General features: G+C 35.9%; 1 protein-coding gene across 1 annotated transcript in view; it reads right to left on the bottom strand.

Moving 5' to 3' along the window:
- Pspc1 (paraspeckle component 1) overlaps window positions 1–24,983 on the bottom strand; it is a 57,545-nt gene that overhangs the window by 7,487 nt on the left and 25,075 nt on the right. The window contains 3 exon segments of the mRNA XM_038310069.1: window positions 348–372; window positions 374–405; window positions 21,136–21,245. Coding sequence (XP_038165997.1) covers window positions 348–372; window positions 374–405; window positions 21,136–21,245 — 167 coding nt within the window.

Here is a 24,983-nt window from a genome sequence, read left to right as displayed (position 1 = left end):
AAATCAACTGAAAATACAACTTAGAAACTGTCAATTTCCAAGGGAAAATGGCATTGGTTTGTACAATATGATAGCATTGTATGTAAGCAAAATGGTTAGGACTGTTGCACCCTGCATCAAACCTAGTGTAGAGGCTTCTTTCATGGAATATATCAAATTGTATTTTTCAGCTATAAAATATTCTTCCTAGACACTTTTTAATCCATTTATTAAATATAAGAAATATCACCCTTCATAATTGGTTCCATGTTTCAGGTTCTCAGCATACAAATACCATGAACAGCATATAGTCCCAAAAGAATTACAAGTAAGTTAAATTACATCAGTCTTTTGCTTCAAATCCCTACCTCCCATGTTTATTGCTCCTCGGGGGACCCATATCACCCATTCTCATTTTCCTGTTCTCTCTGTAAGTAAACATAGTTGTCAGAGTCAACCTATCGATCTTATGACTTGAACATTCCCATCTAAATCAAACAGAAAAGAGTGAGTTGGGATATCACTTTCCATAAAAAATTCTGAAATTTTCCAACATTATTTACTTAACAAGACTACTAGAAAAGAGGAAACAAAAGGGAAAAGTAAAAAAAAAAAAAAAAAAAAAAAAAAAAAAAAAAAAAAAAAAAAACAAAAAAACAAAAAAAACAAAACAACAGAAAAACTCCAAGCATCCAAGGCTTAATAAGCATTAAGTGCTTAGAATATCACTTGATACAGGAAGACCAGGTTACAATGAACCAGACTACATAAAATCTGCTAGCATTTTAATGCTGTCACTCCAAAGAAACTTTCATCAAAGAAACACCTAGCATGAATAACGCCAATTATATTTAACTTCCAGGTTACAAAATTCTTTAGGTTATAGGCAGTTTTTATTATATAAAACTTATGAAAGATCCATGAGTTTTTATTCAATTAGTCAGGCATTATTCCACCTCTGGTCTATATATACACCCTAAGTCTTCAGTCTATACTAGCAGTTATAAAGAGATTTATGTAATATTGCTTTCCTTTAAATAAAGCACTGGTTTTATTTAAAACATGAATAAACTGTTTTCTCATTTTCCAAGTTCTGAAATGATGCATTGTAGAATTATAACACAAGAGTCAGGTCATATAAATTAACATTTGAAACTTCATTACATAGCTACTTCATAAGAATTATTTACTACCAGTTACTTCAAAATTAAGCCAGTGAAATTAATCAGTAACAATAAAATTGCAACACCACTTTAACCAAAATATTAAATGCTGAAACCATGAAAAGTACTCTGGCACAAAAGTATCAATGAGTGTTTCAATTCAATCCATGGCTGAATGAACAATTATTCTTGGGAAAAGTAACTGTTGTTAAACCTAAATGCTTAATGATGATATAATACTGGAGAAAACAGCATATAAAATCAAGGGTCTAAAATGCTATAATGGAAAAATAAATGGCATTAAGTAGTAAGTAACCTCTTTAAAGACATCCCAGAGTGATAGGGTGTAGCACTCAGTAGCAGAACACCTTTCTACCAAACAGAGTCCGAGGTACGATCCCCTAGCACAGGTATGAGGAGGGAAAAGTCCTGCCCGCCTAGAATCTAAGAAATAAATATTTTAATAAAGCAATGTGAAATGAACAAAGCTACAATACAGCCAAAAGGAATGTTTTACCATATTATTTAGAAAATATAAATACAACTTCCTAAGAAATATGGTTTTTCTTCTCATAAAATTTATGTGTTAACAGATACTATCACTAACATATGAAAAGGCAAGAATAAGTAAGGCTGGACATGTAGAACATGCCTTTTGACCCAGCACTCTCATAAGGCAGAGGGAGAAAGGTATCTATCTGTGAGGTGCAGGTGAGTCACGTCTATGTGAAATTCTGTCTCAAAAATGAAAAACGCAAGATCATAAGATCAAAATGATGACCAATCAGATGTTATACAGAAAAAACTTTAAACACGTTAAGTATTTATTAGTTAAGTTTCCTTCTCGTGGCTTCAGGAGACTGTTATGTTCCAAATCTATTGTCACAAACCTCTACTGAAATACAACAGCACAGTAGCATAATAACCTGAAGTGAGACTCAGGGTACTGTCTATTCACACCAACCTAAAGAACTGACAACTGTGTGCTAACCCAAAACGCAAGAGACCCTTCTCCTATAAAAAATTTCTTTTAATAATGTTGGAGATGAAATTCAGGGTCTCAAGTAGGATAAGCAAGAACTGAGCAATAGCCTCAGGCATGAATAGCTTTTAATGTATTTTAAAACAGATAAAAGTTAACATTTTCTTAGATATTAGTGATGTTTTAACTTTGTCCTAAGTATTCATTATAGTGTAAATTGAAAAACCGTAATCAACATCTCAACAGTCTTTTAATGGTGACTAGAAAAATGGTCCAATGTTAAGAGCAATTGCTACTCTTCTAATGACCTAAGTTCAGTTTCCAGCACCCAAATCAGGTAGCTCATAACCATCTCTAACTTAAGCAGCAAGGGATCTGGTGCTCCTTTCTGGTCTCCAAGGTACCTATATATATATGGCACACATATATACACATAAATTTAAAAAGAAAAAAATCTTTAAATTCATGAGGTATAGAGAGATGACTCAGCAGTTAAAGAGCATACAAATGGATGGCTCACACTGTTAGTAATTCTAATTTTAGGAAAACTGGAAGCCTCATCTGGTCCCTGTAGGCACCTGCACATGTGTGGTGCACATTAATTCATGTAGGCAGGCAGAGGCGCACATGCGCACGCACGCGCACGCGCGCGCGCGCACGCGCACACACACACACACACACACACACACACACACGGAAATCTTCAAGATTTTCATGCAATAAAATAAAACTACAATGAAAACTCAAGTTTTAAAATAGATTCAACCCTATCAGGCAGAATGATCTTTGTGTGTGTATACATGTGTATCATATGCAATGTTCAAATGGCACATCAAGACCCAACTGGTGTGCTTTCTTGATTCCTTTCCATCTTTTTTTTTTTTTTTTTAATTTGGGGGTGAGGAAAAGACAGAGTTTCACTGTGTGAACCTGGTTGTCCTAGAATTTGCGATTAGAAGAGACTGGCCTCAGACTCACAAAAATGCCAACTACCTGTCTCCTGAATGCTGAGATCAACAGTGCACGACATCATGCAAAGCCTTCCACCACTGTTTTTTTTGAAACCCTGGCTGGCCTGGAACTTACTATGTAACCTTAGCTGGCCTCAACCTTCTAGGAATCAGTCTGCCTCCTGAATGCCTGGGATTAAAAGCACACACCATAGCACTAGGCCCAGCGTTTTATTTTGAGGCAGAATCTCTCACTGAACCTCAAGTTCATCAAGTGTGAGAGGTTTGGAGTCTCAGAAACTGAGCCCCAATGTTCATCATGTACACAGACACCAAGGTTGGAATTACAGGCTTACATAACTATTTATGACTGCAACGCCTGGCTTTGTAGATGGGTTCTGTGGTCTTGTGCTTGGAGAGCATGCACTTACCAACTGAGCCACTCCCAGGGCTATTTCTACAACCATTGAATTGTAGCAGAAGATATAACAGATACAGAGCTAGTAAATAACTTGCTCAAGGCAATACAAAGGCAAATACAAAAAAAATACAAAAAAATTTTATGAAAATGACAGATTTGTCATAAAATTCTGCTAACAGAATTCTTAAAATTTTGCTATTACAAGATGCCGCCATTCAATAATCCCAACAGTAAAAACCCTAACTAAAATTAACTTAAACTGTAAGACATTGTCTTTCCATAAAAGAATTATAAATTAACAGATGACAAAATAAGAAGCAAAGTACAACTGTTTTCCAAAGCCAAGTACTGAAAGAAGTAATCCCACGGTAGCAGAAAAGTACTTTCAAAAAGTACCCATTCAGAAAACATACAAAGTAACATTAACATTGAAAGTTCTAATACTAAATTTATAATACTGAATTTTATCAAGCATTTTCACAATATCAACATTTATGACGTTCCAATATGGCAAAAACTATGGTTATAAGAAAATCCTGGTGTTTCAACACAATCAGGGGAATTGAGCCCACTGTGTACTCATAACTACTGTATTAATGACATACATCTAACTTAAAGTATGATTATGAAGATCTAAATGAAGCAGCAAAAAAAAAAATCAACTAACTTTATTAAACCCATCATAGACTTTATTACTACCCTGTATAACTGAACAGAACACACAGACAGCCTTCTGCTACATTATAAAAGAGTATGATTGGGGCTGGAGAGATGGCTCAGAGATTAAGAGTATTGCCTGCTCTTCCAAAGGTCCTGAGTTCAATTCCCAGCAACAACCACATGGTGGCTCACAACCATCTGTAATGAGGTCTGGTGCCCTCTTCTGGCCTGCAGGCATATACACAGACAATATTGTATATGTAATAAATAAATAAATATATAAAAAAGAGTATGATTATTTCAAAAATAGTTTCTGTGATTGTGTCACACAATAAACAAACCACTTTGAACACAAAGTAACATTTTTACCTAACTTCAACATCTGATTGCTGACATATTGAGAAATAAAGTTTCTGTGTAAAAGAGAGTAAAAATTAGATGATTTGCTTAAAAGACCTATAATTTTTTACATGATGCCTATATTTTTTTTTTCATGGCGGAAAGTTCTACTCCAAGTTCAAGGCAGACCAACAGGCTTTAGTTCAAAAGCATTTCTAAGATACTGCCATCAAAGTATTATCCATGTAAGAAATTCGTTTTGTTTTGTTTGGTTTTTTGCTGGTGGGGGAAGGGGTAGGTGGCAGGGAGAAAATAAAAGTCTCCCTGTATAGCGCTGGCCAGCTGCTAGGAATAAAGGTATATATAAGCACATTTGACTTCATGGATAGTTTTGCAATTCATGAAATACAAAAGCAAGCATGGGAAGATAACTATTTGATATGTCAGAACATTAAACAAATTTACAAATTTACCATTTACTCTACACTTTACAGAGTTATTCAACATTAAAGACAGAGTGGAAATAAGACTCCATTCCTTAAGTAGCCATGTAAAATTTTTAATTTACTCTATACTATCTCTTTGTGTGTCATGTGTGTGCATGCCCACAGAAGTCAGAAAAGGATGTTATGGGTGGCTGTGAGCCACCTGATAAGGGTGCTGGGAGTCAAGCATGGGGCCTTGGGAAGAGCAGCAACTAAGCACTGGACCATTCATCTCTACAACTGCAACATGTTCTAAATCATTGCTGTAATTTGTAAAATGGCAACTACAAATAAAACTAAAAAACTCCTCAAGTCTTGAGTAAATTTTAATTAGTATAAAGGGACCTAGACGTCATAAAGATTAATAACCCACTGCTTTGTTGCTGTATATCTTTGTTTTGAAATAAGGTCTCATTTAGAAGAGCTGAACTGGACCTTACTAAGTAGCCGAGGCTGGTCATGAATTCCAGACACTCATACCTTCAATTCTTGAGTGATGCAGTACAGGCATATGCCACTAATCTAGCTTTAAAAAAACTTTCTTTTGAGAGTAGATATTTATTTATTACTATTTTATCCAGAGAGAAGTGTGTTTCCTACATAAATATCTATGCACTACTAGCTTGCCTGGTACCTGCAGAGGTCATAAAGGGGCATAAGATGAACTGAAACTGGAGTTACAGACAATTGTGAACCACCACGTGGGTACTGAGAATCAACACCTGGTACTCTCCGGGAGCTGTCAATGCTCTTAATTGCTCAGCCATCTCTTAAGCTCCTATTTTATCTTTTACCATGTATATATCACATGAGTGTGAGTTACAGGTGGTTCTGAGTCACCTGACATGGGTGCCAGGAATCAAACTCTGGTCCATTGGAAGAGTAACTCATACTCTTAAATGTTAGCCCATCTCCCTAGACCCAAGAGAACTTTATTTTTATTATTATGCTTTCAGTGTTCAGTCTGCATGTATGCCTGCAAGCCAGAAGAGGACACCAGATCTCACTACAGATGGCTTTGAGCCACCATGTGGTTGCTGGGAATTGAACTCAAGAGCTCTGAAAGAGCAGACAGTGCTCCTAACAACTGGGCCATCTTTACAGTCCTCTCCCCCGCGAAGAGAATTCTTTAAAGTTCTAATCATCCTTCCTACCTATAAAAACATATAAAGTAGAAAAAAAAGTCTACACCAACATATATTAGTCTATTCCCAAAGCATGGTAAATATGTTGCTATTGGCACCTAATACCACTTTTCCTTTAATATGTAAGACAGAAGTATGATTTTAAATATACATTTCACATACTCAAATGGTGTGGTTGTTTGTGGATTTTACAATTACTCTGCATACATTGAGTGTGTATGTACTTATAAAACAAAGGACTTGCAAAAAACTGGTTCTTTTCTTCCATCAAGTATCCAGGATCAAGGGCCAGGCTTGACAGCAAGCCCCTTTACATACTGAACCATAATACTTACTGAGTGCTGAGTATTGCTAGCTTGGTGTGTTTTATCTTAAGACAATGTAATTTAGAGGAATCATAGAATTTGCAGGACAAAAGTTAAGTATTTTTTTCCTTTGAATGCAATCTCAATGGCCATAATCAACAATCTTAAGAAGTTTCTAAGAATTGTCTAGGGATCAACTTGCGACACTTTTAAACATTTGAACACATGCAACATAGAAAGAAAAGATAGTTCTGATAGTTAACAAGATCCAATCTTATCCATAAATATTTCTAAACCTAAATTTATAATGTCAATCATACCTACAATTTCTTTTCTCTGCTTTAGTAAGGAAATTTGTGTAACAGGGTACTAACCAGTCAAACTTCCATGAAAAAACAGTAAATATTGTCAGTAAGCAAAAGTGTTAGCTAAAATACTCTTCCTAGGCACAAAGAATAGCACAAAAACTATCATCATGTAAGCTATCAACCAAACAAAAATAGGAAAGGTTTTGCAGAGATTGACTGTTGCCAACCTAATCAACATAGGAAAAGCTAGAAAAACCTGGCACTCTCCAGTCTCTTCTCTCGCCAGTTTGCTTTTCAAGCTAGCCTCAGCCTGGCCCAGATTAAATCAATTAAATCCCATTAAATCAAGCTTCCAGCGTCAGTCTCACAAGTGCAGGGGTTACAGGCTCAAGTCATCATCCCTAGCTAGTTTAACACTTTTAATTTATATCATTGAAAATGACATCCAAAATTCCATATAATGCACAATTAGAGAAGGAGTAAATACACGGCGAAATGTAAACTCCCAAAATATAACTGTGACTTTCTGCCTTCAATTTGAATACATGCATTCTAAAATACTCGTACTACAGGTAGTGGTCCTGAGTTGTTTTTCCTCTCTCTCTCTTTTTTTTCTTTTTTGCTTTGTTTTCTTAAAGGAACCGGAGTTACAGACAGTAGTGAACTTCCATGTAGGTGCTGGGAACTGAATCCAAGTGTACCGGAAGAAAAGCCAATGCTAATAGCTACTAAGCCATGTCTCCAGCCTCAGTAGTCCTCAGTTTATCATTATTAAATGAAATTCTAGCACATTATCATTATAGAATCAAAATTTAAAAGAAAGAGGCCGGAAAGATGATTCTGTTGTTAAGAGCACTGGCTGCTCTTACCAAGGACATAGGTTTAATTACCAGGACCCACTATGGCTCATACCATCCATAGGGGATCCAATGCCCTCTTCTGGCCTCCCCAGGCACCAGGCACACCAGACATACATGCTGGCAAAAGATTCATACACATAAAACAAAAATTATAAAAGACAAAAAAAGAGGAGGAAAAGGAGGACAACAAAAGGATTCAAATAGTAAGAGAATGAGAAACAGAGAAAAAGTATTCAAGTATTCAAAGTCCAATAATCAGTGACATTACTAAATGTTAGTATAGATGAGAAGCAACTGGAGGAATCATCGGTCATTATTGGAGAGAAAGCAAAATAGCATAAACACTGTGAAAGAAGGTCTACTGGTGACAACTCTTACTCTTACCATAGGATTCAAATCACCTCCCTGCATTTAGCCAAGGGAGTTGCAAACAAAACTGTCCATTAATGTTAACAGCAGCTAAACCTTGAAATCAACAAAAATTTCTTCAAATAAATTATGTTAAATCTAGAAAAGAATTATTGCTCAACACTAAAAAGAAATGACCTGTTAAATTTTTAAGATCCAGAGAAATTTTAAATCTTAAATGAGGAACAACAAAACATGAGCACACTAAAAAGATCAGAAAGTGTAAAGGATAAGGAGGAAAAACTAAAAACAAAGCAAAGGTGTATGTATAGGTAGGTAGGGGTGTGTGTGTGTGTGTGTGTGTGTACACGTGTGTGTACGTGCACGCACACGCGCGCACGCAAAAATACTCTGTCCAATATCAGAATGGTAAAAGTCATACATTTTTCAAAACCCTCATAATCATAACACATGGAATGAACCCTAAACTAGTGGCTATAATTGTTATTGATGTGGCAAGTTGTGCTCACCAAACATCCCATGCTAGTACGGAGATAGTGGAAGGATACAATAGAGAGGCATGAGGGAAACCTCCATGCCTTCCCATCAGTGTGGCTAGGAATTTAAAACTACTTTTAAGAATCTAACAAAAAAAGGAAGAAAGCAAAGAGGGAAAATCAGAGAGAGAGAGACGAGCAAAAGTTGGATAGGAAACCTACCCTCCAAAATAAAATTTTAATAATTATCAAGTTTATTCTATTACTCATAAAAATAAAAATATTGCTTTGTCCAATCAGAAATTCAAGTAACAACAAGCACAGAGATTACTTAAAACATAAGAGCTTTCACTCAATAATAGATTTTTAAGCTTTAAAATGCAGCAAAATAGTTATTTTTTAATACATTGTATATTTCTGAGACTGAATTGCATATAACCATATAAAATCAATCTAATAGGTATCAGCAGACAAGAGGGAATACACATTTTACATAAACTAATATATGAACACATATATTGCATTGAGAATATTTCAATGCACTTAACATGATATATATTCATGACATAATTTTCAACTGTCATACCAAATTCACTGAAAAAAAAATCTGTTTTGTTTCCTGAGATAGGGTGTTCATGAAAAATCTTCATCTTCCTTTCTGATCCTAACTACTGGGATTACATACATGTGCCACTGAAAAGAGGCTTTTGGTTGCTAGACTATATCAGCAATACTTAATAATTCTTCAAATTTAATTTTTTAATACCAAACTACTAAGGATATGATGCCAGGTGAAATTATGAAAGATGAACTAAAGAACAAAACATAAACTGTACAAGAGACAATGTGAAATTGGTCCCATGGAAAGGCAGTAATGGAAGAACGCAGCATACAGTCCAATGTTATGAAGAATTATACATATACTTCATGAAGGAGAAAATCTTTATCTGTTTGCTGTTTAAATCATGCCAATAGTTTCATAGAAGCACAAATACATTTTTTTCTAAGTAGGTAGCTCAAAGTAACAGATTTTAAAATTTTAGATTTTTAAGTACTAAATAAAAAATCAGTTATATCAAATTTGAAGTTGCAAAAGACAAGTTTAAAATGCAGAAGACATAAGACAAAAAGCAAACTTACCAAAACACTTTGTTCTTTCAAATTATTCAAGGTCTTTGAAAACACAAGTATAATTATCAATAATATAACTTAAGCATATCACCAGTAGAGTATGTTTACAAATCAAGGTTTGAAGTGCCAGCCAGCAGTGAATATTAAAATGCTCATTTATCTAGTTGAATTTAGAATTCTTAACATTTGGGTAATACTACATAGCTTTATGCTGTCAGTATTAAAGCTAAAAACACTTAAGAATATAATTACCAAGTAAAATAATTCCTGCAAAATGGCTCTACACTAAAGTCACAGAGCAGAAGTAACAAGCTTCTTCAAATGTTACTAATTGAAACACTTACTAAATTAAAGTATTAATTATGTTACAGATATTAACAGCATTTCCAAAGCATGTTTAGCCCAACCATTTTTTTCTAATGCTGTCTCTCGTCTCCACTTACTCAAAAAAGGTAAATATTTGTTTAAAAAGATCTTACCAGATGAATCAAAAATTATTAAGACTTACCATTTCAAATGAAAAGACATACAGTACACCTACAACACAGTAGAATAACAAACCAATTTTATCAGTGAAAATTTTAAAGAAAACCGTGAAAATAAACTCTTCCAATAGAGAGAATGCTTCTCTAAACCAGGAAGAACACGTTAGCTATACCTCTTAAAGGTCCTTCCCTGTATACATACTCTGTACCAAAATTTCTCTAGCACAGGAAATAATGGGAATTTTCCCCACCTAAATGAAAAAAATCTTTCTTTCTGTAATGGAAACCAGTCTTCAAGTAAGGTGAACAGAATCGTCACATTAAAAAGTTAGGTATGCTGAAAATCAAGCACACAGATAAAAAAAGTTGACTGACAGTTTTTTAAAAAATTATTTATTATGTAATTCCATTATGAAAACCAATGAGTCCAGTAGCTTTATCTCAGTGCCATTCTGTGTTTTTGTAACAATTTACAAAGGACTTAATCTAAGAGACAATACACAAAGGCACGGTGACTCATAAAGTACAGCTAAAACTATGATTGCAGATTATCTACCTAACTACTTACTTACCTACCTTTTTTTAAACAATTTTATTTTCTTTTATTTATTTTTTGCTTTTTTTAATTTATTGGGGTTTCTTTTGAGCTATATATTTTTCTATGCTCCCTTCCTTTCCTACCCTTCTACCCTCTCCCATGATCCCCACACTCCCAATTTACTCAGTAGATTTATTCAGGAGATCTTGTCTTTTTCTACTTCCCATCCTACCTATCTTTTAATCTACAACATCTCCCCATGTAGTACATACCCCCACAGTGGCCTCAAATCTGTGATCCTCTTGCCTTACCATAAGAGTACTAGGGCTACAAGCTTGAGACCCTATGGCCAACACTGGTATGTGCACATAGGGAACATAAACACAAAAGAACTATTTGATTCTTTCAGGTTACATCTAACTAACTATAATACAAATGAACAAACCCTAACCTCTAAAGACTCAGCATAACAGCAAACAAAAACATTTTAAAACTTAGAATCTAAATTGTAGGCACTAAAAAACAAAAGAAGAAGGCTGGGTTGAACAATCAGAGGTAACATACAAACTGTGTTCATACAGAATTTATACTATAGACAAACTCCAGGAATATGAGAGAGCGGGGGACGAGAGAGAATATGCATGTCTAAAACACCAAGTTGTACCTTGATACGAGGGAGAATAACATATAAATAAGATATTTAATAACTTCCATTAGATGTGTTCGGGGAAAAAACTTTTATATATGAATCATAGAGCAAACAACTCCATGTTCATTAGGCTGGCCATGTGATTCTTCTAACAAAGCTAATTTTGTATCTTCTATTTTTAAAAGTAATTTAATGCTGGGCGCGATGGTACATGCCTTTAACTCCAACATTTGGGAGGAACAAGCAAGCAGGTCTCCAAGTTTGAGGACAGCTAAGACTCTCTCTATGTATGTATGTATGTATGTATGTATGTGTGTGTATATATACACATATATATGTATATATATATGTATACACATATATGTATATATATAATTTGTGGAAACGTGTAAGTAATTAGCTATTAAATCAATATTTTAGCATAATTAAAGAATTAACTATCTAAATAAAAATGATCAATATGTTTTACTGGATGTTTTCCTGCAAGTACACCACATGTATGCAGTGCCCTTGGAGACCACAAGAGAGGCATTGGAACCCCTGATACTGAGTTACAGGCAGGGCAGGTAGCCTACCATATAGGTGTCGAAAAATTAAGATCTAATTTAGAAGAGCAGCCAATGCTCTTAACAGCTGAGACATCTCTCTTGCCCCCGACCAATACTTTCAGTCAGATATATCTAATCATCAAAATCTTAAAGAACATTTTCAATAACATCAGCATATACAAAAGCTTAGACTAGCGGTATTTTTATTTAATTCAGCAAGTCTGTTTCAATATGTACCCCAAGATACAGGTGGCATACTAATTAACAACCTAGACTCTGTTCTTTTGTTATGTACACAATAAAAACAATTCCTGAAAATACTGTATATCCTCCCTAATATTTACAAGTCTTTTGCTTATAGAAAGAACCAATTAAATAAGTGAAAGCGTAAAAAAACCAAACTGGTCTAGCAGTGGTGGTGCACGCCTTTGATACCAGCAACCAGGAGGCAGAAGCAGGCGGATCTCTGTGAGATCGAGGCCAGCCTGATGTACAAGAGCTAGTTCTAGTATAGGCTTCAAAGCTACAGAGAAACCCTGTCTAGAAAAACAAACAAAAAATTGTCTATTTAATTGGAAGTATGGGTACCATGGAAGAGGGTAGGAGGGGAAGGGAGAGGAAGGGAGTTGAGTGAAGAAAAATATATAGCTCAATAAAACAATTTTTAAAAAAGCCAAACTGGTTACAAATACAACATTACATTAAGACCATTACAATCACTGTATCATTTGTTTATAGAGTCTTATCAATATGTTCAAGTCTGTTGACTAGCTGACCTGTAAGTCAGATCAAAGTCCAAACCTTCCAGTACCATCCCTTCAACTGTTCCCACAGAATGAAAAGCCATGGAAACTAATAGTAGTACATTCCTCTCAATGGTCAGCTGTTTGACTCCTTTCCAATCCTCTAAAAAAGGAAAACCTTTTATTGCAAGCCAATCAAATTAACTCATTAAATAATTTAGAAGGAAAGAGGAATAGCCATGTAGAAAAATACAAAATTACAACTTATTTAAACATGCATACATCATTTTCAGAAAACAAATGTGTACCTACCAACCATATCATTAATAAGAAACAAAAGGTGTCATTTCTCCTTGTTAGCTCCGATTAATGACTTTTATTATTCCCAAACCTCCTGTTTTGGTAAGCACATGTTTTCATCACCAGGGCAAATCAATTTTATAAATAAATCTGGAGGTAATGGAAAATATCCATACAAAATACAAAAAAAAAAGACTGACATGGAGGCATCAACACAGCAAAGTTAACACTAAAGATTAAGAAGAAGCAACATCAGAAGAAAAATTGTTTAAACCTCTACTGACAAAAACTAAAAAAAAAAAATTTGGAAACCCGAAAGATAGCGTTTGGCAGTATCACGTTAGCCGTTGCTTCGTTAAGTCTTGCACTGACTTATAAATAAGACTATCATGAGCCTAATTTGGATTCCTCAGGAACCTTGGAGCTTACGATATGAGCAGATCTGCTCAATAGGCCTTCTAAAAGCACTGGAAAGGAAACATAAATTAATTAATTTGCATTGTAATTTACAGACTGTTGAGTTTGGATAATCTGAGCCTTTTCTTTAAGATTCCCCCAATTACCATACTGACTTTAGATTAGGAATCAGCAAACAGTGGCCAAGTAATAAATATTCTAGGCCTTGCTCGCCATCCACTCCTGATGTAATATGAACATTGTTCACATCTAGTCACCTTAGACTCTGTAGGGCAAAGCAGATGTTAACAAAACTAACCAAAGTGTTTCAATTCATTTACAAAAGCAGAAAGCATGCAGATGAACCTGACCTTTCTCTAATCTGCTGACCCCTAGTGCAGATGAAATCACTAAAAATCTTAAAGTACCATTACTTGAGATCATATCTCCTGCATATATACAGTAAGCAAAGACCAATTCATGGTTGGCATCCAATTCAAAAAGCACTATTCATAGAGAACGCTGTACTATTTAAGTTGGTATATATGAATTCCCCAACTCTGCATGTTTCCTCAGACCCATTTACTGCTTAAAAACTTGAACTATACTAACCAGTGATTTCAACATATTTAAGTACGCTTAAGCATCACTAAAAAAAGTTGTCCAACATTTTAAAATCAGAGCTGTTCGTTCCATCATAACCTGATTCAGAATATTGAATGGATCTCAAATACTATTCAATAATTTCATGGAGGTATCACACATTGTTACCTACTAATTTAAGCAAAACTATATTTCCAAGTACACAATGGCAGAATCTTCTCTAATCAGACAAACATAAAATTATTCCTAAGTAAAAAAAATGTAAGGATTTACTAGGCAAAGTGGCATGCACACTCTTAATCCCGAAATAAGGGAGGAAGAGAAGTTGGGAGATCTCCTCTGAGTTGAAGACCCGCTGTCCTAAATAGCAAGTTCCTGGCCAGTCCAAGCTATACAGAGCAAGACCCTGTCTCTAAAAGAAACAAAAACACAACCAAAAAAAAGGTATAGGGAATCACTCTGTATATCAAGTACTCGGTAGAACTATGAACCTTAAGAATGTTATACAGACTGTCACTAAACTATTTCTAGGCTAGCTTTGAATTTGTATCCACCAGTTTCATCCTCTCAAATTACTGGAGGTATAGACCCCGAGCCAGCACTTATAAGGTCACTGTGGGAATATTTATTTGTAACTGTGCACAGTTGTATTTGTTGTGACTGGGTGTAATGAAAAGCTGAACGGGGGGCTGGAGAGATGGCTCGGAGGTTAAGAACACTGGCTGATCTTCAAAAGGTCCTGAGTTTGAGTCCCAGAAACCACATGGTGGCTCACACCTCCCTATGAGATCTTGTGTTCTCTTCTTGGCCTGCAGGCAGACATGCAGGCAGAACACTGTATGCATAATAAATAAATCATAAAAAAGAGGGAAAGCGTGTAATAATTTTTAAAATAAATAAACAAAACAAACAAACAAACGAGTCAGCCAAGACCAGGCCAGGAGAGAAAGAAAAAGAAAGGAGAATCTAGGCACAAGAGGTAAGACAATATGGAGATATAGCATGAATAATAAAAACCTAGAGACAGATACTGGGGTGCAACCTGAATATCAGAAAAGCAAAGCAACCAGTCACTGGCTCTTACCTCTACCTCAAAGTGAAATGAAAGATCCTGCCCTCCTGGAATCCTCAGATTGAGAGACTGAGGGTGAGACCTGTCACCTCCCATTTTATATTACTCTCTAGTGCGGGGATTAAAGGTGTGCACCACCACCTCCCAGCCTCTATGGCTAACTAGTGTGGCTGCTGGGATTAAAGGTGTGTGCAACCACTGCCTGGCCTGTATGGCTGACTAGTGTGGCTGCTTTGCACTGATCTTCAGGCAAGCTTTATTAATGAAACATAAACAATATATGGAGAGGAAACAGGAAGTACAAGATGGAAAGGAGGTAACACCTCATGAGAGAACGTAGATTCATATAAACTGGGTTAATTTAGGTTATAAGAGCTAGTCTAAGCTATAAGTTGAGCTTTCAAAATTATTAAGTCTTTATGTCATTATCTGGGGGCTGGCTGGCAGAACAGAGAAAGACACGTTACAAGGTAATACTCATAATTTTAAAGAGTTCTTCCTAGCTTGCCAGGCGTGCCTTTAATCCTAGCACTCAGGAGGCAGAGGCAGGAGGATCTCTTGATTTTGAGACCAGCCTGGTCTACAGAGTGAGTTCCAGGATAACCAGGACTAGTTTCTAAAACCCTGTCTCCAGAAATCAAAGAGTTCTTTCTAAGTGATTTGAAAAATAACGTTCGTGAATAAATATTAAATCATTGGCTGGCTATATTTTCCTCTTCCAACAACTGTTTGGACGTGTGGTTTTTTCGGTGTTAGAGACATGCTTGCCACTCAATTATAAACAGTCTATCCCTGGGTTTTACTCCCCTTTTTTTGAGTCACAGTTTATGTAGCCTAGGTTGGTCTCCAACCTAGTATATAGCCAATAAAAACCTTGAAATTCTGACCCTCCTGCATCCACCTCGCCAGTGTTCAGATTACAAACCTGTACCATCATGCAGGTTTGCAGTGTGGGATGGAACTCAGAGCTTCATGCATGTTAAGTGCGCTCTTGGCTTAGCTTCATTCTCAGCCCTATTTCAAGCCTTGATACGGGTGTTACAATGGAAGTCCAATGTTAAAGAAACACAGCTTGAATAAATAGTTGACATAGCATATACTATTTCCAAGTTCACTGTGTGCATGTATCGTCAATTCCAGGGAAATGATGGTATATGTCTATAATCCCAGCACTCCAGAGGCAAATGGATCTCTGAATTCCAGGCCAGCTTGATCTACAAAGATCCAGGACAATCAGAGCCACATAGTAAAACCTTGTCTCAAAAAAACAAAAAAACCAAGTAATGTATATATTTAACTCTGAAATGCTATCCCTTTCGTTAACGAAAACCAAGCATTAATATTTCATTGTTAGAAAAAAGAACTTCATATTTAAGTCTGATCCTATATAAATTATTTCAGAAAATAAGACTTATGATATCCTACACTACTTGACAGCTTAATTTTCTTAACTTACAGCATATGAAATGACCAAATGTTTAAAATCACAAAACCATTATAAAAAATAATCTCATAAAATTCCCACTGATTCTGAAATATGGAATGTATAAATACTGTACATCTATCATATTTTAACCTAAATACTCTTCACACCATGGTCAAATACATTCTAAACTGATAAATTAACATATATATATACACACACACACGTGTGTGTGTGTGTGTGTGTGTGTGTGTGTGTGTTGGCTGTAGAGATGGATCATTAGTTAAGAACACTGGACGCTCTTTCAAAAGATCTGGGCTCAACTAGACAGTAGTAGTGCACGCCTTTAATCCCAGCACTCAGGAGGCAGAGGCAGGTGGATTCCTGAGTTTGAGGCCTGCCTGATCAACAAAGTGAGTCCCAGGACAGCCAGGATATTATGCAAAGAAACACTGTCTCAAAAACAAAAAACAACAACAACAAAAGCTGGGCTCAATTCCTAGCACCCATATAGTAGCACCCATATGGTAGCTCCAAACTCCAGGGAATCTGAAGTCATCTCCTGACCTCCATAGGCACCAGGTAGTCACATGGCACACATAATACATTCAGGCAAACACAAGTACATGCGAAATTTAAAAATTTAAATGTATACATATACATGTTCGCTCTTTTTCTCTCATACACACACATACACACACCAGATGCTGAAAAGAAAGACTATTACAAGACTGAAACTATCATAGTTAATTATAGTAACATAGCTATTCTATTATCAAAGAGTGACAGTTTCTAAGCAGAAATTAAGTACAAAATAAGAATGACAATTTATGTTAACTATATCCCCAGAATTCCAAAAGACATGTATGACAAAAAAATAATTATTTTAAGGCTGACTTATCATATATCTAAATATGTTTAAGTTCTGTCTTCCATCCTATGCTACACTATTACTTAGGGGTTGTTGGCACATGCCATTAATCCCAGCACTCGGAGACAGAAGTAGGTGTATCTTTGAGTTTGTGGCCAGCCTGATCTACAGAGTTCCAGGACAGCCAAGGCTATACAGAGAGACCCTGTCTCGAAAAAGAAAAGAAAAACAGAATTACAAATATTCCAACCTATGGTTCAACATAATTCAAGTATTTTACATGAATCAGAATTAGTCCTCAAGTATATTTCTTCCATTTTATTCCTTTTCTTGTTCATCCATTATGTATCTGTGTACATGTTTATATACTTGGAAAAACCACTTTTGGGAGCTGGTTCTAACCTACTGTGTAGTCAGTCTAGAGAATGTAATTAAGGTCATTCGACTCCAAAGCAAATGCCAGTTTTACTTGCTGAGCCATCTCATCAAGCCAGCTTTCTTCTTTTTCATTATTTTTATTTATTTATTTGCTTACTTATTTTGTGATAGGGTTTCTTCTGTATAGCCCTAGCTGTCCTGGAACTAGGTAGATCAGCTGCCTTTGCATCCAGAGTGCTGATATTAAAGGCATACGCTACCACTACCTAGCCTACAACTTTTTACTTTATGTTTTTTTTGAGACAGGCTAGTCTTGAAGTTGCAGTAACTATCATGTTTTGACCTACAAAGTGCTTGGAATATAGGTATTATGCCACTATCTCCAACTTTCAACAACATGGGCATGCGTGTGTGCGTGCACCCCTGCTCATGGGATACCATGGGAAGGCCAGAAGTTGTTGGGGAAATGTCTTCCCCAATTACTTCTAAAACCTAGTTTATGAGACAAGCTCTTTCACTGAACCTGGTGCTCACCTAGCCAGCAACCCCTGGAGATCCTGCAGGGATTACAAACATGCCTGGTCATGCATCAGATTTTAAGTTCTCATGCTTGCACAGTCAATATCTTACTCTCTGAGTCACCTCCCCAACACCACAGTCCTTTTGTGTTTTTTGTCCACATGTCACAGAGCATGTGTGGAGGTCAGAGGACAACTTCTGAAAGGTGGTCATGTCCTTTCAGTGTGGGGCCCAGTAAACTTAGGTCTTCAGGCTTGGCAGCAAGTGCTTTGACACAATGACCCATCTAAAAGTACTACTCCCCAAAATCTTTCAAAAACACAAGTAGCATGTTTGTCTTTAAGGTTTGGTAGGATAAAAAGGGACAGTGGTCAAAGACTATAATTTGCTATTCTAATCAGACTTTTGTTATATGGCTGTAAGTATACAAAACATACTTTTATTAATAATTTGAAAAGTAAATGTTTAAATTAAACTAGAATTAAATCCAATTCTAGTCTAGTAAATAATCTTGTGAAGTAATAATCTACTTTAGAAATGACAATAAAACCAGCATGAGTATTTTATGACTAATTCACCTATTCCCAAAGTTCACTAGATAGCTATAAAATTTTAGACTAATTTAAAAGATTTCTGAAAGAAAATGATTTTTTTCTTATGAATTTAGGAGCTGAAGAGATGGCTCAGCAATTAAGAATACTTGCAGTTTTTCCTGAGAAGCAGGGTTCATATCCCAACAAATATGTCAGCAAGTTCACAACAGCCTACAAGTCCAGCTGCAGAGAATGCTAACCTGCACACACACTCTACTGTCACACAGAAACATACACCTACTTTTTTTTCCTTTTTGGAAAAAAAAACAAAAAAACAAAAACAAAAATTTACATGGCCAGCATGATGGCTCATCAAGTAAAAGCTCATGTACAACAGACAACTGAAGTAGGTTCCATATGGTGAAAGGGAAGAGCCAGCTCCCAAAAGCTGTCCCCTGATCTCCATACCTGGCTACCCACATTAACTCATAACACCCCACACACACATAAATTTTACCCTTCCAAAACTTAAGGAATTCATAATTCAATTTTAAAATAGTTTCCAAATTAATTCTACAAGCAGAAAAGTAAAATTGAAACTAGTCATTCATCATTAATATCTATGTAGATATTATATTAACATATATTAATTTCCACTAAGCAAAAAATGTAACTACTTCAAAAAGTATGCAACTGCATTAATGATGCAACCAACTTATGTTTAAAAATAAGAAAATTCTTTAAAAGCTTAGAAATGTAATATTTTACTTCTTTCTAGTCCACTAGAATGACATTATTAATAGCAGCACAAATGATTATGTTCATTATAAAACATGTAAAGTTCATGTCAGGAAAAACACCAACAAAGTTAGTATATAACTATTTTATTATGAAAGAACCCTTTAGTAAATATTCAGGTAAATAAAAAAAGTAGGTATAATTTTTTAATCCTCAGTGGAAATTCGAAGTTTATCAGATATGGCTTACACATGATGATTATTTGAAGAGTGATAACAAATATTAGTCTGGAAATATGCTAAATTCTACTTCCTTTTACATTAATACACAGCATCTTCACATTGTTAAGACCAATAAATTTATGTTGAAAACTACTGAGACTGCAGTTTAAAATAAGTCATTAAATGCTTAGTATCCAAGAAGCAAAAGATAACTGAAAGATAAAGCTACAAATTAATAAATAAAAATTCAAAAGGCTTTCAAATTTTTTCATTGGTTAATTTGGTGATAGAACAATTACAGGCATTTATCTAACTGAATTTAAATGGTACGTAATTTCCATGCAAAGAATACTTAGGTGATAGTACACTTCCTGTTACTATAAGATTCCTTTTACTATGTGTTTCTTCATTCTATTAAAAAGCAAAAAGAAAAAAAAAATCATTCCCAGATACAAAAGAATGAGAACAGAGATTTGAAAAAAAGCACCAAAGACGTAATATTTTCAGACTCAGAAACTAATTAAGTTTTAGTTCTTCAAGTCTCTGGCTTTTGACAAGAGAAGAAAAATAACAGTGGATATTTTTCAGAATTCAAGTAAACAGTGAAACTCCTGCTTAATTATCATTAAGAACTTAAGAGAATTTAGTATTTTTGAAGTATTCATGGAGCCACCTTTATTGTGAAATAACAAACAAAAAACATGAGCCCGGCGAGAAGTCATTTGCTTAGAGCAAGCCTGAAGACCTGAGTTTGATCCACAGAATACATATAAGGTATAAGAAGGTTGTCCTCTGACCTCCAAACACAACCACAGCACAAGCTCCCAAGTCCTAATAAATAATTTTTAAAAATTTAAGCCTGGACTACTGTGAAGGAAATTCAGGAACAGAAGAGTTGTGTCGAATAACCTATAACCAGAAAAAGCCCATAGAGAGTTGCTCTAGTCTACATAGCGGTGCACAGTGTGAAAAGGAAGGAAGAAAGGAGGAGGAAAGCTCCTACAAATTGTAGCTAATGGGAATACATCAGACAACATGAAAGGCCCACTCTACAGATCCACTTATAAGACCTTTTCAGAAGTGGGCTTAATAGTAACAGAATGATTAACAAAATCGAATAATGCTAAGTATTTTATACAAAATAATTCAGAAAATGTACAAGAGAAAAAGTTCAGCTGTGTTTAGAGGTATTATGGTGGACACTGCATATATCTAAAACTTTCAAAAATAAATTCTTGAAATGGTACAGTGCAAACATCAGGTAGAGATGATGCCTGTATCAAGGTGTCTTATTGAAGAGCATGTATTCTTACCAATCAATTAAAACAGAAGAACTATAACAGCCATTTTATTAAGTTATAAATATTACTTCAATGAATGTACTACTTAAAAGACATTACAAAATCACTTGTTTAACAACCATAAAAAAGTCAAGAATCGGAAAGTATACTATTAAATACTACAAAATCTAAAAAACTTCTAAATGCACACCATCCTACTAATAAAACATACTAATAAAATCATGTTAATTAAGCAGTCTTCTACTTACATTTTCCATATAGTTTGGTTTAAAGCCTTCCTGCTGTCTCCTCAACTCCTCTTGCTCTCTGTGTCGGATCATTTCTTCTTCACGACGACGATGCTCCTCCTCATGTCTGCAAACATTTTTTAAAATTTCAGCACTATGACATTTGAGCCACTAGATTCTTGATTCATTGAAGAAAAAATAATTTGAATAAATTCTGAAAATTACATTATGTATGACAAGTTTGTGACTAAGGACATCCTAGATTTCACCTTCTAGTTTGTTACAAGCCTCCAAATCAAGAACAACTGAAAATCAGAGTCACAACATGTACCTATGCTTCTATCAAGGAACTCCAGCCAACTTGGTGGCAAAGCTCTGTGATCTCATCAGTGGACCACTGAGACATAGGATCACAGGATTGAGTCTAGCATGGACTAGCATGGAGCTGTCTGAAATAGATCAAGGACAAGAGATGTAGCTAAGTGATAGAAGACTTGTCTAGCATGGACAAAGAATGAACTGAGAGGGGTTCAATCTAATCCAACACTAGGAGAAGGTAAAAGTGAGGAGAAAAAAAGAAAACTCTGTATCTATAACCTACATAGCAAAATTCACAGACATTCACAGATGAAAAAAGGGAAACAATGGGAATAAAAGGGAAGCAAGGGTTAAATATGGACAAATTATACTACATACAGGTGAAAACGTCATAATGAATTGTAATATATAATTAATATGTGCTAATAAACTTTTAAATAAGGAAACTATAAGAACATTACCACAAAAAACCAACACAAAAATTCAATTATACATAGGGGGCATTATAAAGCCTTTTCTCTATGTTCATCAGCCCACTAAAGAAACTCCCTGGAATAGTCAATACAAAACCTACAGATCAGTCGTTTTCTGTCTTAGATAGTTTGAGGCCACAGTAGCAAAGCAGTTGAACTACACACCAAGACCTAACATAGTTACTATTTTGTCCCTTTCAAGAAACATTTATGACAGGCAGCAGAGGCACACACCTTTAATCCCAGAACCTGGGAGACAAGAGGCAGGTGGGTCTATCTAAATTCAAGGCCAAGCTCCAGGACAGCCAGGGCTGTTACATAGAGAAACTATTTCTTGAAAAAACAAAAAAGAAAAAGGAAGGAAGATTTGCTGTGTCTATAAAGATAACTCAGCAGTTAAGAGCATCAGCTGCTCTTACAGAAGACCAAATTCAGTTCCCAAAATCTACATGGCAGCTCACAACCATTTGTAACTCCAGTTCCAGAGGATCCTTCTGACCTCCAAGGGGCACCAGGTATACATGTGGCTCGCTCACATACATACATACATACATACATACACACACACACACACACACACACACACACACAAACACATACATACATACAGGCAAAATACTAAAACACATAAAATTATACACACAGACACACACACACACCAAACAGGGTTTCTTTATGTAGCCATGGCTGTCCTTGAACTTGCTCTATAGACCAAATTGGCCTCAAACTCACAAAGATTCACCAGCCTCTGCCTACTGAGTGCTGGCACCACCACCACTCAGTTAAAAAATATTTTTTGAAAGAAAAATGTTCACTGACACTTTCTAAAAGAAAGTAAACTTCACTATTTTGTATGTATATAATATTAAAATAATAATTAAGCTACAAAATGATTAAAACAATAAACAGATGATAATACTAAAGTAATATTCTCTCATGGTATTGGCATTAAATCAGGTCAAATTGAAATATTTGTCACACACACAAACAAGAAAAACACTACTTTAAGCCAGGCAGTAGTGGCACATGCCTTTAATTTCAGCACTTGGGAGGCAGAGACAAACAGATCTCTATGAATTTGAGGCCAGCTTGGACTAGAGTGAGTTCCAGGACAGGCTCCAAAGCTACAGAGAAACCCTGTCTTGAAAAACCAAAAAACGGTAATTTAAGTAGTGGATTAAGCAGTAAAAATACACAAGTCATTAATCTAAGCATCAGGAGACAGTGGAAGGCATCTCTCTCTAAATTCAAGGCCAGCCTGATCTACAAATCAAGTTCTAGGCCAGCCAGGGCTACACAGTGAGAACCTGTTCCCAGAAAAGTAAAATACATGTTCCTATAGTATATTGCCAATTTTTATAGTACTCTTTTTAAATCACCTTTCTATATTAAGAATCTCAGCAAAATTCTCAAAATGCAACATACTACTGCATGGTTTATGTACAATTTTACCACAAAAATGCATGTTTACTGGGGGCTGGAGAGATGGCTCAGAGGTTAAGAGCACTGACTGTTCTTCCAGAGGTCCTGAGTTCAATTCCCAGCAACCACATGGTGGCTCACAGCCATCTTTAATGGGATCTGGTGCCCTCTTCTGGCATGCAAGCATACATGGAAGGAATGTTGTATACATAATAAATAAATAAATAAAATATAAAAAAAAATGCATGTTTACTAAAGTATTTCTTCCACTACCAGAAGGAAAACTCGGGAGTTCATGGCAAATTTCTGGGGCTAGAAAGATGGCTCAGCAGTTAAGAGCATTTCCTGCTTTTGCAAAAGATATGAGTTCAGTTCTCAGCATCCATATCGAATGGAACACAACTGCCTATACCTCCAGCTAAAGAAAATCCAATGTCCTCTTCTGGCCTCACCAGGCAATCATAAACATACTCATATTCACTCTTTCCCTCCATATCTACACACACACACACACACACACACACACGGGGAGGGAGAGGGAGAGAAGGGGAGAGAGAGAGAGAGAGAGAGAGAGAGGGAGAGAGAGAGAGAGAGAGAGAGAGAGAGAGAGAGAGAGAGAGAGAGAGAGAGAGAGAGAAGGTAGAGGAAGGAGGAGGAGGAGAAAGAAAGCTAGGCTGATACAAACCTATAATCTCAGCACTAAGTAGAGAGAGGAAGGTTTCAAGAGTTAGAGAATAGCCTGGGATACATAGTAACCTCAAAACTAGCCTGGATTCAAAGCTAGACCTTGACAACAAAGCAAGCAAGCTATAGTAACAAAGTCAGACAAATGGGTTAACTTCTTATTACTGACATATTAAGTTTTACTGTCAAAATAATACTTTCAGCTTGACAGGATGGTACTATAGTTAAAGAGCTTGTTATTCAAACACAAAGACTCCAAATTCTAATCCACAGAACTAAGGAAAAACTGAACAAGGTGGCATGAGTCTATAATCCTAGTGCTCCTACAGTAACATGAGAGGCAGAGACAAGAGCATCCCCAGTAACAACAAAAGAGATTCTGTCCTAAAAAAGATGGACGGTATGGATAGACACTCACAATTGTCCTCTGACCTCCACAAACACACCATGGCTGGAGAGAAGTGTCAGCAGCTAAGAGCACACTGACTGCTGTTTCAGAGGTCCTGAGTTCAATTCCCAGCACCCACACAGCAGTTCACAACCATCTGCAACTGTAGTCCCATGGGATCTGATGCCCTCTTCTAGTGTGCAGATATACACACAGATGAAACACCCATATACATAAAATACATACATAAGTAAAATCTTTTTTATAAAAAAGTACACTGACATATATCTATCTCCCCACTCACAAACCCAAACACACTTTTTTATATTTTGTTTTGCATTCTTTCTTTTTTATTTTTCTTTCTTTTTTATTTATTTTTCTTTCTTTTCTTTTTCCTAGTCTGGATTTCTCTGTGTAGCCCTGGCTATCGTGGAACTCTTCTTTGTAGACAAGGCTGGCCTCAAACTCTGCCTCTGCCTCCCAAGTACTGCACTTTTAGGACAGCCAGACTGACCATACATTCATGACACAGTAGCCTCAGTTTCCGGAGTGCTGCAATTACAGGCAGAAGCCATATGCC

This window comes from Arvicola amphibius, chromosome 13 (assembly GCF_903992535.2).
Source record: "Arvicola amphibius chromosome 13, mArvAmp1.2, whole genome shotgun sequence".
Lineage (NCBI taxonomy): Eukaryota > Metazoa > Chordata > Mammalia > Rodentia > Cricetidae > Arvicola > Arvicola amphibius.
The sequence above is the reverse complement of the archived record's forward strand: the minus strand, read 5'-3'. Positions and strand labels throughout refer to the sequence as shown.